Below are 18,094 nucleotides of genomic sequence, written 5' to 3' on the forward strand. Positions count from 1 at the left end.
ATATTGCAAAATAAAATGATCGTCGAACGAGTTGAAACACGAGGAGAGATTGGCGAACGCGTCGAGTGTCAGCTCGGACGTGACGGCCTGTAAATGTGCGACTTCTTTTCTCTTTTTTCTTTCCTTTTCTTTTCTTTTCTTTTCTTTTCTTTTCTTTTCTTTTTTTTTTCTCCATACTTGAACATTCATGCTTTGTCTTACAGGGGAGGGGGGTAGGGGGGGAGGTTTATCGACTAACTAATACTTGGTAACTGGTTGAGCAAGGGCTGAGTAAGGGCGGGGTAGGGGTGGGGGTAGAGGGTGGGTGGGGGGCAAACACTACCTGCGCAAAGGATACCTCAAAAAATTAACAGCTAAATAACGAATAAAAGGGCAGTCTCTGTGTTACTGGTGGACAATATCTAATAAATATAACTTAGGGATTTATTTGTGGCAGGGGGATGATCGGCTCGCAGCAAAATGCTCACGTTCAATGAATAATATAAGACAGCATTCCGACAGCCCCGTAAATTGGCGAAAAAAATTTTTCACCGTCGATCGATAACACACGACAACAACAACAACAACAACACCGATAATAAATACTTCTCTCGAGGAGGGAGGAAGGAAGACAAAATTCATTGATATTTTTTTTTTTTTACAATTCGTTCGGGACGGGGGAGAAAAGGAGAAAGAAAACGATCTCGGAATGAAGGAGAAGGGGGGATATAGATCGATCGATCGATCGATGAGAAATATTATCTCGTCAATTTTCGTAGCGACAGATCGTCTAAACATCACTCATTTCTTTCCCCGTATAATACGTCCTCGTGTCGTATTCTAATGGACAAAGACGCGAGAGACAGAGAGGGGCACCGGAAACGGGGGGGTGTCGATTCGCCCGATTCTTTTCTTTTCTCTCCACGCGCAGTAGTAGTAGTAGTAGTAGGTGTATTGTACACGAGCGATGTTTAATCGTATCGTCCCCCGTTTCCATGCCTGGGAATTCAGCAAGCAAGCAAGCAAGCAAACTTTCGTCTGTCGTCGTCGAATTTGTAACGAAAGGATCGCCGTGTATATAATATAATATATATATATATATAAATATAAGTATATATATATATATATATATGTATTTATTAGAGTGTCCTTCCCTTCCATTCTTCCATGTTTATATTCCTCTCTCTTTTCTTCACGGAGATCGTTCATTTCCTCGACTATTCTCTCTCTCTCTCTCTCTGTTTCTCTTTTTTTCCTTCCTTTTTTTTCCCCATTTACTTTGTCATTTCGTTCTCGAGAATTGTTATGAGAGAATTCGGGGACACCTTGAACACACGTATGCACGTATGTATGTATACATGTATGTATGTATGTATGTATGCGTGGTTTGTTTATAGCACGAGTCGAAAGGCTCGTATTACAGGCGAGAGAGATTCGTCTTTCTCTTTCCAATCTTTCCATCTTTGTGTATACCATATGCCACGATGCTGGGAATCGATCAACAATTCGTTCGAAGAATAATTTTCGAATTTTTTTTCCCCCTCCTCCTTCGTTTTCTCTTCATCTCTAACCGACCCAGCACCGACACCAATCTCGCACCATTCTCGACTACTACCCTGTTCCTCCAAGTTTTCGCGCCCCGAAGGAAAAACGGCAACCCTTCCTTTCCCTCCCCTCCTGTTTGAGAGACAGGAGAGGGGGAACACGGAGGAGAAATTCGTATCTCGTGTTTACGATAGCGATAATGATGATAATAATAATAATAATAATAATAATAATATATAAAATATATATATATATATGTCGGCCATGCAATTATGTTAGTGTACATACTTCTCATTCCCCCCTCTTTTAATCTCTCTCTCTCTCTATGTATTTCTATCTTATCTTATTTCTATTTTCTCTGAAGAGTTTCTTCCTTCTCTCTCTCTCTCTCTCTCTTTCTCTTGTGTTTATCGTCGAAGGGGAATATCTCTTCGTTTCGAATTTCGTTATTCTCTTCCACTGCCATATAAATCACTCGTTTATCCCCTCATCATCTCGATTATATTTCGAGAGATGCAAGTTTTGCCTGCCCCTCTTCTTTCGTTAAAATTTTGAAACCACGTATGGAGGAATCGAGAGTTAATTTATTAATCAATAAATTTATCGAAAGAGCAAGATTTTCGCATTTTCGAAGAAGAATAAAGCATAAAGGGGTTAAAAAAAATTGCACAATTCACTAGGATTCTTCTAGTTCGAAGTTGAAAAGAAGGAGGAGGAGGAGGGAGAGGAGGAGGCGTTGCCGAAAGGCTGGCGGTCTTAAGGCCTTGCCGTTGCAGAATGGATGGATAGGAGCGTTAAAAAAAGCCAACCCCTTGCCTACGTGGCTTGGAAAAAGGGTGGCTCGTAGAGTGGAGTGCCGGTCGAGAGGGTGACTCGTGTCATCATCGAGGCCGGCGCACAATACGTCGGCTTAAATTTACCGAAACCGTGGCGAGAGATTGCGAAAGAAAGAAAAAAAGAAAAAAGGCATGTGCGCGTCCCTTGCGCACAAAGAACTTTCCTCTCGCTCCTTCGAAACGACCGCCTCCTTCCCCCTCCACTTTCCTTTACTCTTTTTCCTTTTTCTCGACTCGATTAAAATTAAGAGGAGATTTTTTTTTTATCAATTTTCGGCGAGAACCCCCCCCCCCCTTCTCCCTTTCCATTTAAGAAGGGAAGAAAGAGAGAAGAATTGTAAGAATTTCAGAGTTTATCGAATTAGAAAAAAAAGATAATTGAGTGTTTGGTTTCGAATTTAGAGTTTCGTTTCGTCCGATTTCCTTCACTGTACGATGATCAAATTTTCGAGACGAAGGCAGTGATTTTAAAAAAACGGAGGCAGGAAAGGCGCGCGAGGGATCGATAGCGAAGGGGGAAGATGGAAGGTTTCAGTGGTAGAGGGTCGTCTATGGTCAGACGCTATACATTCGTACTTCTTTTTAAAAGTTTTTAAAAACTCTGATTCATCCGTTTGTTCAAATTTAAAGTGACTCGAGATAATGCATCGTCTCGCTTTATGCTTGTTCGATTCATTTAGAATTAAATTTTATATACATATATATATATATATAAAATATAAGTTTAATTGTTAAATCATCCGTACAGTGAAGGATGCATTGAATTAATTAATTGAATTGAAAATTCGATGGATTAAAATTTTAAATAGCAAGAAAAAAAGGAAAAAGAATGATCGCACCACGAAGGCGATGTTTTTGAAACGGCCAGTAGAGACCTGAGTCTATAGCGATACGTTGTCGCCAGTTTCTGGGTCATTGGCGTAGCATGTAGTTTTTCGCGTGTGGGAGCCGAGTTTAACCGGCTCGTGGTGGAGGTGGTGGTGGTCGATCGTTCGTTACCTCGACTTGGAGGTAATATTCGAAGCCAATTAGAATAGACGAGGCCTCCAACCGTCGTTCCAACCCGTTTCTGCGACTCCTCGCGCGCCAGCCTCTCGAATACCTTCCTCCGCGAAATTTATCGACGACCAACGCAGCCCGCCTCGTCGTGTTACTTAACTCGAGTATCGATCGGGATTCCTCGCCAACCGAACAACAACACTACTACTTCTAACATAATCTCTGTCTCTCTCTCTCTCTCTCTATGTTTTCGTTATTATAATTTCGAATTATTAATTCAAAGTCGTGTTTCTAAAGACGGCAGATTATTACGATCGATTTTTCGAGGATGAAAATGATAAATCTGTTTCTCGGGTTATTAAGGTTAACATTCGTATCTAGTGACGTGGCAAATGTGCGTATGCACGTGAACCAGAATTGTTTTGAATCTATCCAAGGCCATAAATGGACTGACCAATTTTGATATTTTCACAAGAAAAAAAAGAGGAAAATATATATTCGTTTCGATAAAATTTAACGAATAAATACTCGTAAAAGTTCTTAAGCGTCATATAAATATGGAGAGAGTATTCGTGTCGTTTTATCGCGTTTTACACTGTTCAGGCGCGAACGTCTTCAAACCTCGTGGTTTAAAGAGATACAGAAATTTTTTTGGCGAGGAATTCGACTAGCCTCGATTTAGTCGTTCCAGCTGCACGACCGGCAATCGATAACATCGAGATCTATGCGTTCAAGAGAGAAGGCTCGCGGCACGGGAATCGCGTAAAACAGGAAACAGCTCGAGGAGAGAATCAGAGACCAGGCTTGTCCTCCATTTTGATCGCAACGGGGTCAAGGTCGGGGCATTTTAACGCCGCGAGATCGATCGAACCGCATCGCTCGCTCTCTCTCTCTCTCTCTCTACTTCGATGAATCAAATTCCCTTTCAGCCAATTTTCGCGTGTTTAAAAAATTGCAACATCGAACGATCGAACACGATTATATCTTGGAAATAATTCGGATATTTCGCAATTTTTTTCAAGATTTTCACGGAGAGAAATGCACAACAACAACACTCTCGATCCGTTTCTTCGAAACGGAAATTATTGTAAAAAATTAAAACGAGAGAGAGAGAAAAAAAAAAGAGAAAAAAAATGTTTGGAAAAATAATCGTGAGGAAAATTGCAGAAAAGGTCACCCGTAATGAAAAATTGAACGAATACTTTCGTCGATTTATTATGTTATGAGTTATGTGCACGTTGAAAATTTCATCGTGCTCGATCGATGCGAAAACAAGGCGCATCGTAAAATATGAAAAAAAAAACCTATAGATTTTAAACGAGTACTTTTCTACGCGTCTTTTCGAGGCTTGTAATTTTCTAATCTTTTAATTCGCATATCGATCAAAGTTTGTCAAAAAAAAAAAAAGAACTCGAAAGAATCAACTTTCAAAGAAGATCAGACGGGGCGAGGGGGGGAGGGGATGATAAAAACTCGCAAAGAGCGAGTCGACGACGAAAGGAAGGAACGAAAGACAGGTGGGAATCATCATACCCCTGGAATCTGGATCCCTCCTCGAGCACCCCTCTGCAAAGAGGCGGTTCGCGCGATTTCAAGCGGCGAAGTGCTCGTCACTACGTTTTTTCCCGCCTCGATACTTTTCCTCCCCCCTTCCCACACTCGGTTCTCCTTTCTATTCACGTCTCTTCTTCCCTCTGTCTTCTTACCCCACGTCTCTTCCTTTCAATTTATTACATCTCTCTCTCTCTCTCTTTCTCTCTCCTTCTCTCTTCCTCCATACGTCGCGTTTCCCCTCGCGTTATCTCTCTCGCTTCCTCCATTGTATTACGCGCATATATACATTTCTCTTTCTCTTGTCTCTTTCGGTATTATCACCTCGACAACCGCGACTCGAGCGGCTTCTCAATAAAATGCCTCCGTACGTGTCACTTGTCAGGCTTTGTACCCTTCTTGTTTTCTCTTTGCTCTCGAGGAAATATATACATACGTGAGAATGGTGATTGGTCGTCGTGTGATTTTCTCTCTCTCTCTCTCTCTCTCTCTCTCTCTTCTCTCTTTTTCTCTCTCTCTCTCTCTTCTCTTTCTATTTTTTTCTCTTTTTTCTTTTCTTTTTCATTTACCAATTCGTTTGATCGTGTCCTCTGTGGTATAAATTGTGTGTGTGTGTATGTGGATGTATGTGTGTGCGTGTGTGGGTGGAAAAAGTGGGTGTCTTTTTGTTCGTTATTCGACTGGTGGTCGCTGTTCTCTTTCCAATCTAAAGCTTACGTTCAAAGAAGCAGCAGCAAAAATACGTGGTGTACAGACACGTGTACGTATGTGTATATGTATGTACGTGGGTGTATGTATCCATGTATGTAACATGTGTCCGTGTATATACGGTCAGTGTGTATATATGGAAGATTATAAATAATATTACGGTTCATACAGGTACAGCGAACGTGCATGGAATCGTACTGTTTCTCTGTTTCTAGCTCCTTGTTGTATCGTTCGTTCGTGTTTGTTATGTATGTTATGTATATATAGGTGTGTGTATGTGTGTGTGCGCGCGTGCCCGTGTCCGTGTCCATGTGTGAAAAGATTAATAAAACGACGCGTGTGTTGTTTTTGTGTGTCTCGGCGGCAAAATCAAGGAAACGAAAAAATTGATGATTGAGCGAATGGATGCAGTCGGATTTTCATTCTTTTTTGGATTCAGCGCGGTTTCCCCTGGATCATTTTCGGTGGATATATATAAATATATATACATATATATATATATATATATATATATATATATATATATATTTTCCCGATGGATAGATCCAGCGTCGTCGTGCGAACGAGAGGAAAAAAGAAACAAGAATAATCATCGCAATCATGGAAAATTAAAAAATTACGCACACGGATAATTCTGTCTGAAGGAGAGAACGAAACAAAAAAAAGAACTTATAGTAGAACAACGGTAGAAGAGGAAGAATCTAGAAAAATTTCAAGGCGAAAAACAAAGCAAAGAGGGGAGGAGAGAGATAAACGAGAAAGGAAGAATCGATGGCGAGGGGCGGGCGTCGGGACGCGGGCGAGAGCAAAGACGTCGTTGCGACCGAGGCCTGCAATCGCAGGACGTCCGTGGCTTCTGCCGCGACCGATCACCGGCCATCCTCGGCCATCGAGAGATCGTGGGGGAAGAGGGGGGAGGGGCGTGACGAGGCAGCTGCTCGAACGACGCAGCGTACGTCTGCGTGGTCGTCGCTGCCGCTCGTCCGTCCTCCTTCCGCCTTCTCGTTTCGAGAGAGAGAGAAAAAAGAAAAGAGAAAGAAAATAAAGGAGAAACAGCAAAAAAAGGCAATAATCATAATCGTGCTCGCGACGAGCGAACCGCGCTGTCCGCTTCCAATTTCCTTTCCTTGTTTCTCGACTTCGAGTGAAATCGTGTGCTCGTCTCTTTTAGATCCCTCTTTTAGACGGAGAGATCGAATGAAAAGGGATCCGCGGGACCTGGACGAGCCGTCCATCATTTTCGATTCGATTGCGCGAACGGATTTACGACTGCACGGGTGATGGGTGGGGGGAGAGGACGAAACGAAAGAGAAAGGAAAACGAAGATGAGATAAATAAGAGCAAAGGGATTGATCGATGGGAAAAAATCGATGTTAGGTCGAAAAAACGAAAGGAGGAGAGTTTCGGTGTCGCGCGCCGCTTCCGATCCGTGCGGAGAGAATCGCCGAACGAGATCATCGCTCGGATGGCGAGATATGTTCGGGGAAACACGTCGAAAATAAACGCCGTTTTTTTCTCGTGGATCGGAAAATCGTTTTTCAAAGAATTCTAGATCGAAGAAGCGTTCTCTTTTTCTTTTTGTTTTTTTTTTTTTCCTTCGAAGAGGACGAAGAGAAAACGAGCGTGTCTTTCGAGCGTGTTCTCCGAGACCATCGGAGGAATTCTCATCGACTCCCTCCCCCGCGCGCATCGGTAATTGTGCGGGTAATTGGTCGAGGTATGCGAGACACGCGGTCGTATTATATGTTGTAATATATATGTTTCCGTGTGATCCACACGGTATGTAAAGTAATTGTTACAGAGAGAATATATATATATATATGTATGTTCGTGTATATATATATATATGTAGGCAAGGTCAAAGGTTCATACGTCTCGATCTCATTACAACAACGTATCATATATATATATATAATAACGTAATATAATATAACAATATATATATAATAATAATATAATCTGGTTTAGAGAACAGTGTAGTAATCATAGGTGGAATTAGTTACGAAACACCGAAACTGAGAGACTCACAAGCAGGAAGAGGAGGGTGTTTTCCTTCGTTTAGAGTTGACCGATCTCACGTTAACATTGCGCATCTGGTAGTCTGCAATGCAAAACACACTTTGGTAGGGTCAGGGACGGACGACGGCCTTTCGAGGTGACGAGAAACGAAAAGCAACTTTTTTTTTTTTTTTTTTTTAATTCTTTTCTCACATTTCGTCACGAAACGCACGAGCAAATGTTTATTATTTTAATTCTTGTCGTTTAATCATTCACCAGGTGGTCGGCTCTGTCTCTCTCTCGCTCTTTCTCTATCTGTCTCTCTATCGATCTCTACTACCCTGTACTTCTCATTATTATCATTATTTTTTTTTCTACATCTCTGTCTTCACTGCGTCGAGTCCCGATCTCTTATCTCTCGCGCTATCCGCTCTGTCTATGTCCTCTCAAACGAGGGGCGAGTGCGACCTACTGCTACCTCCCTTCCCCCCCTCCCCCCCCACTACTGCTACGAGTTTTGAATTTTACTCTCACGACTTCCACTTTTTACTCTTCTCGATCCCCGATTCGAATACCCACTCTACTCTACTACTCTTTTACTTTTACTCTCGACGAGTTTGCAAGCCGTCGTCTGTGCTCTCCGTGCTCGTGTTTCCACGCCACGAGGGGGTTGAGGGAGGGGGGGAGGGGGTCGAAATCGGTCGCCAGCCATCGCCTCGACCACGGACACTCCGCGATATCTTCGAAGGAGATCTCCCCGCGCGGCCGCCAACCGAGTCCAACCCCTAAAAAAATTCACCCCCTCGACGACAAACGAGCGGGCGAGGAAAAAGAAGTGGTCCCGGAAACGCAGAAGGGCCGATTTTTCGCGCGAAAAAATGTTGAACAAAATCGTGATATCATTTCTGCGTTTCCACGACGCCCCGGAAGTCCGCAAGTTCGAGTAATTGAATCGACCGGGCGGAACCGGCCGGGACAGGGGGAGCTGAGCCCGCGATCGCCATTTTCCTTTCCTCTCCTTCTTCTCACGCGCGCGTGACGCGAAACGCGCGGATAGAATCTCCACTCTAAATTCGAAACGGACCGGAATGGAGGGAATCGAGCGGGGGGGCGGGGAGGGTTGGTGAAACGACAACCCGACCCCCCGCGAGCGACCGCCTCCTTCTCTCATTCTCTTGTAACTCTTTGCTCGTCTCGATCATCCGTTTCCTCGGCTCCTTTTCTTCTCCCACTCTCTCGCTCTCTCTCTCTCTCCCTCCCACTCTCTCCCTCTCTCCCAGTCCCGGATCGGTTTCGGATCGTCCTTTCTCGCCAATTTCTCGCATTCCATCCGAAAGAACGATCCTCCCTCGATCTCGCTCCATTCTCACTCTCTTCGAACCCGTCTCCCTCCCCTCTCTCCCGCCCTCCCCTCCCCCCCGTCCCACACTCGAGCTCGATCCAGCCGAGAGAGTATCCTCGGCGAGGCCCCCTCTCCCCCCCTCCTTCCCGCGTTACCGAATGTACTTTCGGGGGGGAGAGGTGCTCCCGCCAAGGATTTTCCCGCCATGCACCTGAAAAGAAGATTAGTTGCCGGGCAGGGAGGGGATTGGGGGGAAGAGAAACGGACGAATATTCGTATTCGTTTCGTTTCCACGCCACGGAGCGGGGAAAAAAAAAGAAAAAGATTTTCACACTACGGCTATCTCGTCTCCAAGTCGCGATCCAAGATCACACGAAACCACGGGGAACCACCTGTTCGTGTCGTTTTCTCTCTCCCTAGTTCAGCTCCGCCGAATTCCCTACATATATATATATTAATGTTACGAGAGGAAGGCCATCGATGAAGGGGGAAGGAGGAGGAGGAGGAGGAGGACGGTCGCCGATCGACCGAGGGGGAAGGGGGGAGGACAGAGGCCGGGCGAAATTTAAAAGTAATTTTGACGTCGGGGGGAGGAGGGGGACACCGAAAAAAGGGACTCACCGACCGACGGATCGTTACAGGCAGTCCCGCCTTTGATCGCGGATTAAAAAGCTTGAAGTCGACAGTTTAGCGATGCCACCATCTCCTCTCTCTCTCTTTCTCTCTTTCTGTGCGCGAGGTACCGACCCAAACCGACCCGTTTCTCCGTCTGTCCGTCCGTCTGTCTTTTCCTCTCTGACGGCTCCCCCTCCCCCACCCCCCGCCCTTGTCTTTATCTCGCGGACTGCCGGTTCGTTAACCTGTCTGCAACCGTTTATTGGCGTTGCGGATGTAAAAGGGAAGAGAGCTTACCAATAACATATTACTATTTCAATCCTAGTCAGAGAAGCGGGGGGAGGGAAAGGGGGGATAAAATCCTTTGCGCTCCCCCGTCCGCTTCGGGCGGACCGATTCCTCTACCCCAACCCTCGCGCGCACGGACGTCTAGCTTCGACCACCCATTTCTCTTTTTTCTTCCTTTCTACACACTCGTGCGTATTATAACTGAATATTCCTCGAGCACATCTTTCGAGATCGAAAAGCGGCTAATTTCTCTTCTTCTTTCCGTTCGAATGTATCTTTCGAATTGATCCGAGGAGGAGATGAGAATTTTTGGGAGAAGGACGTCAAAATCGTATGAGATTGTTCGAGCGAGATTCTAATAAAAAATACTTTCGATCCTCCTAATTCGAAATACAAATATATCGCGCAACAATGTTCCTGTCCTAATTACCAAACCCTCTTCCTCTCTCCGCGAAACAAATCCTAAAAAAAAATCTATCCTTCCCTCTTCCTTCCCAAAAAAAAGGGAATAAGAGAGATAGAGAGAGAGAGGAAATCCAGGGAAGCGCGGAAACGGCTTCCATTTCTCCATCGAGAGGAGTCGAGGAGTAGGAGGAGAAGGCCTGCCTTCGTTGAAAAACGGCGTGCATATGGCTTCCGACCGCCGGTGGAAGGAAAGAGGGGAGGGGGGGGGGGCGCGCCGAGAGAAACGTTTAGATAGGATACGGTTCGATTTTGTCCAAATATGACGGTTCGGTGTACACTGGCCAGAGAGAGTGGGCGGGAGGGGGGGGAGGTTGGTCGGTTGGTCGGTCGGTCGGGCCACGGGATTCGAAGGCCGGGCTTTTCGTTCGAGAGTTTCGGGCTTGGAATATTGGAAAACGGCGAGAGTTCGAGTACAAGAGGAGAGGAGACTCCCTGTAGTAGGTAGGAGGCTTCCCTCCCGATATGCATATAAACACAATACCTGCTGCTACCACCACCTACTGCCGTACCCCCACCCACCACCTCCTTCTCTCCCACTAGTCGCTGGTTTCGAGGTTGGTACGCGACCGCGCATACACACACATATGTGTATATATGTATATATTTTATATATATATATATACACGTGGAAGGCAGCATGGAATCTACCTATCTTAATATGCGCGCACCGCATATGCCTAGGGAAAAACTAGTCGGAGGATATCTAGCGACGTGTATATTTTATATCCGAGGGAGGGAGGGAAGGGAGCCAGAGGGTTTCGAAGGGGGTGACAGGGGAAGGGGGAAGGGGACGTCTAGCTAGATATCGTCCATCGGTATGGACTAATCCAAAAAAAAAGAAGAAAAATGCTACCTAGCTGCCTCGCCACTTTTATTAAGGCGATATTAAGCCATTACACACAGTGTGGCTGTGCCAGTTTCCTCTTGCTATTGGAATATTTTTTTTTTTTTTTTTTTTGCCTTCTTTACCTTTGGCTTTTCTTTGTTCCGTTTCGTCTATTTTTTGATCGCGAGAGAGATGGAGGGGGAGGAGTTTGGATTTTTTTTTTCGGAGATATTTATTTTAGAGTGGAGCCGAGAGTATTGAGAAAATCGAGGGAGGGAGATTTGTGTGTGACTTTTCGAATAATTTCCGATCGATTCGGAAATATTTCGGTGAACGGGGAACGGTGCTGCGGTCTGTTGGTTTATGGCATCGCGGAGGAAGTTCGGCGCGTACGGTTTTGTCGCGGTTTTCGTATGCAGATGATGTTTGACCGGCCGAGTTCGCTTCGGTTAATAACATTTTCGAACGGAGGAAATGTTTTTTTCGGAGACCTGGTGGCGCTCGGTGTCTGTTTCCTTCTTTTCTGGATCGATACGTACACGTTTCCTTCTTCCCTTTGGGTGAATGATCATTCCTCTTTTTTTTTTAATTATTCTCACCAACTTTTCATCCTCGAGACGAATGTTTCGTTCGAAATTCGAGATATCGTTTAATAATCGTTTCTTTCAATCATTCTCCACGATTTATTTTATCTTCGAGGGAAGAAATTCGACGAGAGAAGAAATTAAACGTAAGAAATTAGACAAGTAAGAGCACGATCGAAGTTTCTGAATTCAAACCTTGGAACAATAAAATCTTCTCCTCTGACCCTCTGGTGATCATCGATCACCCCGAAAAACATAATAAGAGACAAGATATATTCCGGTGGAGCGATGATAATAGTTTCCCGCGCAATTTTACGTGGCGAGTATGCGAAGAATCTGCCTAATATCTGCCTCCTCCTCTCTCTCTCTCTTTCTCTCTCTCTCCCTTCCTCTCCCTTTCCTATACACAATAAACCGACTTCGTTCGACGATTTATTATTAATAATCTCCTCGAGAAAAAATCGATTATTTATCATCCTCTTCTTTCCTATTCTTTCCGACTTCTCGTCCTACGATATTAATATACGATTTTAATTTTCACTTTTATCGATCGATAAGAAAAATCGATCGAGGCGAGTTCGAAAGGATGGAAGAAGGAGAGAGAGAGAGGGAGATGGGTATATTATTCCAAAATCCATGCATATTTCGACCGTTAGAAATGCAAAAGGAGGGGGGAGAGGAGCGACTAATAGAAATACACACCACTTCCAATCCATCTCAGTAGAGGAGATCGAACATCATCGAGACGCGAAGGAATAATAATCGATTGATAAATTCGAAAATCGAAATGATGAACACAGCTCGTTCCGTCGCGAGTTAAAAATCTGATTCTGATTAATTAAACTTATTTTCGAATTTTCCTGGCCCACTGAACCCTCCTCGGGTTCGTAATTAAAATACGAAAGCAGAAACATACCGATCGAGCGAAGATCGTTGGCTTCTTTCTTTTTCTCCCTTTCCTGTCTTTCGAGGGTTAATTAAACCGCCTTTGGGGGTGGTTTTTCGAAAGAGTGTCGAGGATGCGGATTATTTCGTCGGATTGATTTTTAAAGTGGATGCGCGGAAGGAGGGGGGGGGGAGGGTCGATCGAGAATTTTCGTGGGGAAAAAAAGGAGGGAAGGGTTCGAGTCGATACAAGGGATTTTTGTTAAAATCGAATTTGTCCGTTCTTTCTTTTTTTTTGCGGTAATGGAGGTTAATGGAAAAGAATTCGTGGAATCTCTCCGCCCCCCTCCTTCCACAAATTCAATATCGAATGTTTTTTCTAGCGAAGAAAGGAGAGGGGGAGAAAAAAAAAAGAAAGCATTAACGATCGAATCCTGATCTCGATATTTCTGAAAAATAGATTCGAACCGAACTAAAATTCCTATCTTCGAGCCTATTACGAAACGTATTAAAGGCTTTCTGAGATATGGAAGAAGGTTCGTTGACCTTGAACAAGAAACATCGTTTGTACGCTCTAATAGATACAAGGGATAATAATCAACCCAACTTTTAAAGAACTTAATAATTCCCCTTCTAATTCCACACTTAACTCTTCCTCCATCTCGAAAACACGATAAGAATAGAACGAGAAATGAAAGAAATACGAAGAGCGTAAAGAGAGAGAGAGAGAGAGAAAACGAAGAACGAATTTTCCTCTCTGGAATCCCAGAAAGAAATCCAAAGCTGCGATTTTTCCAACGTTCGTACGTTTTCACGTCTCGTTGACGGTTGTCGAGGAGGAGGAGGAGGAGGAGATGGAGGGGGAGAGACACGCAGATTTGCCGCGTAGCAGATTTCGGCCGGTTTGATGAATGGCCGCGATCGCGGACCCCAGCCAGCCCGGTGATTAATATGCATCGAAAACGAGCTCGCGTCCAGGATCCACGATCCTTCCTTCCTTCCTTCCTCCCACAGGGGAGGAATCCTTCTCGTTCGACCTATCGGCATTTTTCACCATCAGGCCATCAGGAATATTCGAGCGGCCGTGGAAAATGATAATTTTTTTCTTTTCGTTTTCGCGAAAACGAAGGGAAAAAATGATAAAAAATGATAACGAGGTTCGCTCGTTTCGTTTTCCTCTTTTTTTTTTTTTTCCGAGAAGAAAAATTCGAAATTCGAAGGAAGGCACGAAGGCCGTGTCTCGAGAGAAGATCTTATCGCAAGGGGGAAGGGGAGGGGGGCGCGCGTCACAGGTACGCCGGGTATCCGGGTCATCGTAAGGAAAGTGAAACGTCGATAAATTCCTACTTCGGCAGGACCTTGGACCCAGTGTCCTGTTTAACCCCTTCCTTAGGGAGGAGGGAGTTGGAGAGGTTTGGAAAAAGTTTGGAATTTTATTTTGGAAAGAATCCTCCTCCTAATTCGATTCCCCTTTTCGCTCATCCTTCTCTTCGCATTCCCGTCGAATCTTTTCGAGAACGTTTACGTTACGCCTGGCTGAGAAGTACGTAAAAGCTCGAGGTTACTCGGTCGATCAACTCCTTACGTTCATATTTTAATATCGACCTATACAGTTTTTCCCTTAACCGATAATCGATAACCACCTTCGCCCCACACTTTTCCCTCGCCCGTCGAGTCTTTAAGTTTTCGTTTAATTCGAGAACTCCTGATCGAGAGTAGACAGTAACTCGAGATCACCGATGAGGATGAGAAAAAAGAGAAATCTTGATCGATCAATCCACAGCAAAATACAGTTCTTCTTTTAACCGATAATCGATAACTATCTTCGTCCCTTTTTACCGCATTCCCTCGTCCGTCGAGTCTTCAAGTTTTCGTTCGATTCGAGAACGTTACGCCTGACTGAGAAGTACAATAACTCGAAGTTACTCGGTCGATCGATCCTACCTATATACCTTACGTTTTATATCTTAATATCCCTCGATCATCGATACGTGCTTCGTTATTCGATATAAATTACAAATCCCTCCAATTGACCAATACAGTTCTTCCCTTAACCGATAATCGACCACCTTCACCTCACTTTTCACTGCATATGTGTATCGAGTCGCGGATGGGGGGATAAATTACAGGGGTTGGAAAAGAATTTTTAATTACAGTAATTTCGAAGTGTTTTCGTTAAAAATAATTAATTAACTGGCCCTCACATTCTATTTTAACCTCTCGTATATATATGTTCGATATATAAAATATCAAATTACGGTTCTTCTTTTAACCGATAACCGACCACCTTCGCCTCACTTTTCTTTGCATTCCCTGTGTATCGATTCGCGGAGGAGGGGATAAACTAAAGGGAAAGAATTTTTAATTACAGTAAATTCGACGTGTTTTTGATAAAAATAATTAATTAACTGCCTCTCACGTTCTAATCCTCCCAATCGACCAATGCACTCTCTCTTTTAATCGACCCACCTTTTCTTTCTTATTTTCCTCGTTCAACGAATCGCGAGAAAAGGTTTCGGAAAAAGATTCTCGAACTCTTCTCCCACCACTTTCACCTTTCTTTCGACCTTACTTTCTTCGAACTCAAAAATCAATCGTCCCATCCCTCGATTACACGTTGAAAAATCGACTGGAATAAAGTCCAAATAACTCACTCGAACAACAATCGCAATTGAAATCCTTTCTCCTCAAAAAATTTCCATAAGAAAATTCCATCTTCCCTAATCTACGTATCTAATCGCAAATAGGGATGGGTAAATTAAATTAGATTAAAAATGAATAGATTCCTCCTCCTCCCCAAAAACGAAACACGAGAGACCACCTCTCTCCCTCTCTCCCTTTCTCTCTCTCTCCCTTTCCTCGTGCGCTTCCGGTTTCGGTTACCTGCGCTGCCCTTCCGATCGTTATTGAGTTAACGGTAACGTTACACGGCCACTTCGACGGCCACGGACGGGACAAAAGAGGGGAATAATTGGCGCGCGGCGACAAAGGAACCGAACTCCCCCCCTCCCTTCTCTCTCCTTTCCTCTCTCTCTCTCTCAGGACGTTAAAATTCGATCGAAGCGGATCGGGCGGAATTCGGAACCTCCGCTCCCCCCTCCCTCCTCCTCCCTCACGCGAATGAGACTCGATCGAATTATTCGAGAGCCTGAGAGAGGTGTCGAGAGGTATCGAGATAGTAAAGGAGATTTTCAAAATTTGGAAGAGTTCTGAATCTGCCTGACCCCTGCTCCTCCCCTCCCTTTCCTCCTCCGATCCGTTAAAAAGAGAGAAGGGGAAAAAGAGGGAAAAAATATATTCCGAAACTCTCGAAAATTTTTCTTTTCTTTTTCGAAGAAAGGGAGGAGGGGGGGGAGGGCTCGAGGAGGTAGAGGTCGTTCTATCAGAGGCATCGGGACGAAACAATTTTGAAGAGGGAGAATCGAGACGGAACGCGACGGAGCCCGATCGAGGAAAATGGAGTCGAGGGGGAGGAGGGGGGCATTATTGCGTCCGGGTACCGTGTACTACTACCCTACGTGCCGTGCATGCGTGTAACCGCTTTTCGTTCCAACCGCTCTCCCCCCTCTCCCCACTCTCTCTCGTTCGGCCGGTGAAAATTAATAAAGGTACAATTAATAAAAATTACACATTTTTCATCCACCTCGCTCGGGAAGGGTTGGGTTGGGTTGGGTTCGGTTGGCTTCGACCAACGATCGCGGCTATACCCTCCTGGTCCTCCCCCCCTCCTCCTCGACTCGAGCCCAGCCCCCTCCGTTTCCAGCCTTCGATCTCTCCTTTTTTTTGGAAAGAGAAAGAGAAAGAGGAAGAGGTGAGAAAGAAATTTTCTTCGATCGATCGGTGGACCGTTTTCGAAGAGGAGGATTCTCGCGATGGGGAGTATAATTGGAGTATATTTTTCTTTTTTCCTCAGGACGGGCTATTTTCGTTTGGTTTCCAGAGAAATTGTCCGAATCGGACAGCTCGTAATTATCGATCGACGTTTCGAACGGAAGGGGATATAAATTTGTTATTACGAATCTCAAAAATTCCGGATATTCTATTATTCCCCCCTTACCTTTATCAGGATGTCCCATAAAGTTTCTTCCTAGGAATAATTATAGCCTTTATATGAGGGGGATACGACTTTGACTGGTTATTTTTATATAAACATAACGAGACTTGTTGAGAAATAACGTTCGTATATACGATAAATCAACCTTAAAACGAATATCGTGTATCGATTTCGTTTTAAGGAAAAAATAAAGAAACTTATGGGGCACGCTAATATCATATATTTGCATCGTTGTTTCGGTCGTTGGTTCGAGAGTACGCGTTTAGACGGCTGCAAAAACTCGAGTGGACGAAGTAAATTCGCCAACCATTTATTAACACGGGTCGCGAGATATCTCGTTTCAACAGTTTTTTTCGACGACTCGAGGAATCGTAAACGCTCGGAGCGACGCTTAGGCGAGAAGAAATTGGCGACAAAAAATGTAAAGTCTAAACGTCGAATGGAAAAAGGAGCGAAACCCGATACACAATTGCAAATTGTACGGTAAGATGTATCATCGTAAGTGAAGTAAAATAACAATCAAACCGTACAATATTATTTATAACAAGTAATAGTTAAAAAAAAAAAGTCTTCGCGATAATAGACGTATAAGAACGCATAAAAACACTTTATAAACTGCGTATATGGAAGCGTGTTGATCGAGCAGAGCACGCGATGCGTCCGATCCCCCATATAATGAATAGATCCACAAGATTTAAGAGAGGGGAAAGCAAGAGAGCTAATCGATCTAAATCTACGTCTTCGTAGGGGAAAGTTTAGCGCCACTCGATAAAGATCGATCGAAACGGCCTCGATCTCGAGGAGGAAAACAGATCGTATACGTAACGAGTTTCACAAAAACTCGCTTAAAAAAACACGTTGAACCCGATTCGAGGTTTAATATCTCCAAAACTCCAAAGTAAGACACGCGTTCCATTCGAACGAAATTTTGGAATAATAACCACTAGGATCTCGATGAGATCATCGATCGAGGACGCGCGCTCCCCTCCACAATGTTTCCCGCGGAAACGAAGCTAGAGATAACGTTTCAACTATTAATGTTACTTGTATTATTACTTTTAAATGCCCCCCGTAGCCCGAAAAAAGGACAAAAGAGCCGCTCCAGGGGAGAAGAGGAAGGAGAGAACCTTCGAAAAAAGAGAGAGAGGGAGAGGAAAGAAAAAAATCTGCGCCATCGAAAAAAGCTGTGCGAGCCGTGGTGCCGCTGCATAGCACCCCCACCCCCTCGCAGCCTTTCTCTTCGCCGCGGTGAAAAATTTAATTACAAAAAAGTTTTGGCATTCCGTCAGTTTGGTTTAGTCGCAATATATCGCTCTCCACGGAACTCCACAACCCGCCCCCTCAAGCGCGCACCTTTCACCCTTCCAACCCACCCCTCTCTCTCTCTCTCTCTCTCTCTATATATATATATATATATAT

General features: G+C 44.3%; 1 protein-coding gene across 5 annotated transcripts in view; it reads right to left on the reverse strand.

The window, feature by feature from the left end:
* The window catches only part of LOC107995933 (AT-rich interactive domain-containing protein 1B), a 67,616-nt gene that overhangs the window by 19,482 nt on the left and 30,040 nt on the right, over positions 1 to 18,094 (reverse strand). For 2 of the 5 annotated variants that reach the window (XM_062082092.1, XM_062082093.1), the window contains one exon: positions 7,647 to 7,719. The exons of the other annotated variants lie outside the window; for them this stretch is intronic. In XM_062082092.1, coding sequence (XP_061938076.1) covers positions 7,647 to 7,719 — 73 coding nt within the window. The remainder of the gene's footprint in view (positions 1 to 7,646; positions 7,720 to 18,094) is intronic. 5 annotated transcript variants of the gene reach the window in all.

This window comes from Apis cerana, linkage group LG11 (assembly GCF_029169275.1).
Source record: "Apis cerana isolate GH-2021 linkage group LG11, AcerK_1.0, whole genome shotgun sequence".
Classification (NCBI taxonomy): domain Eukaryota; kingdom Metazoa; phylum Arthropoda; class Insecta; order Hymenoptera; family Apidae; genus Apis; species Apis cerana.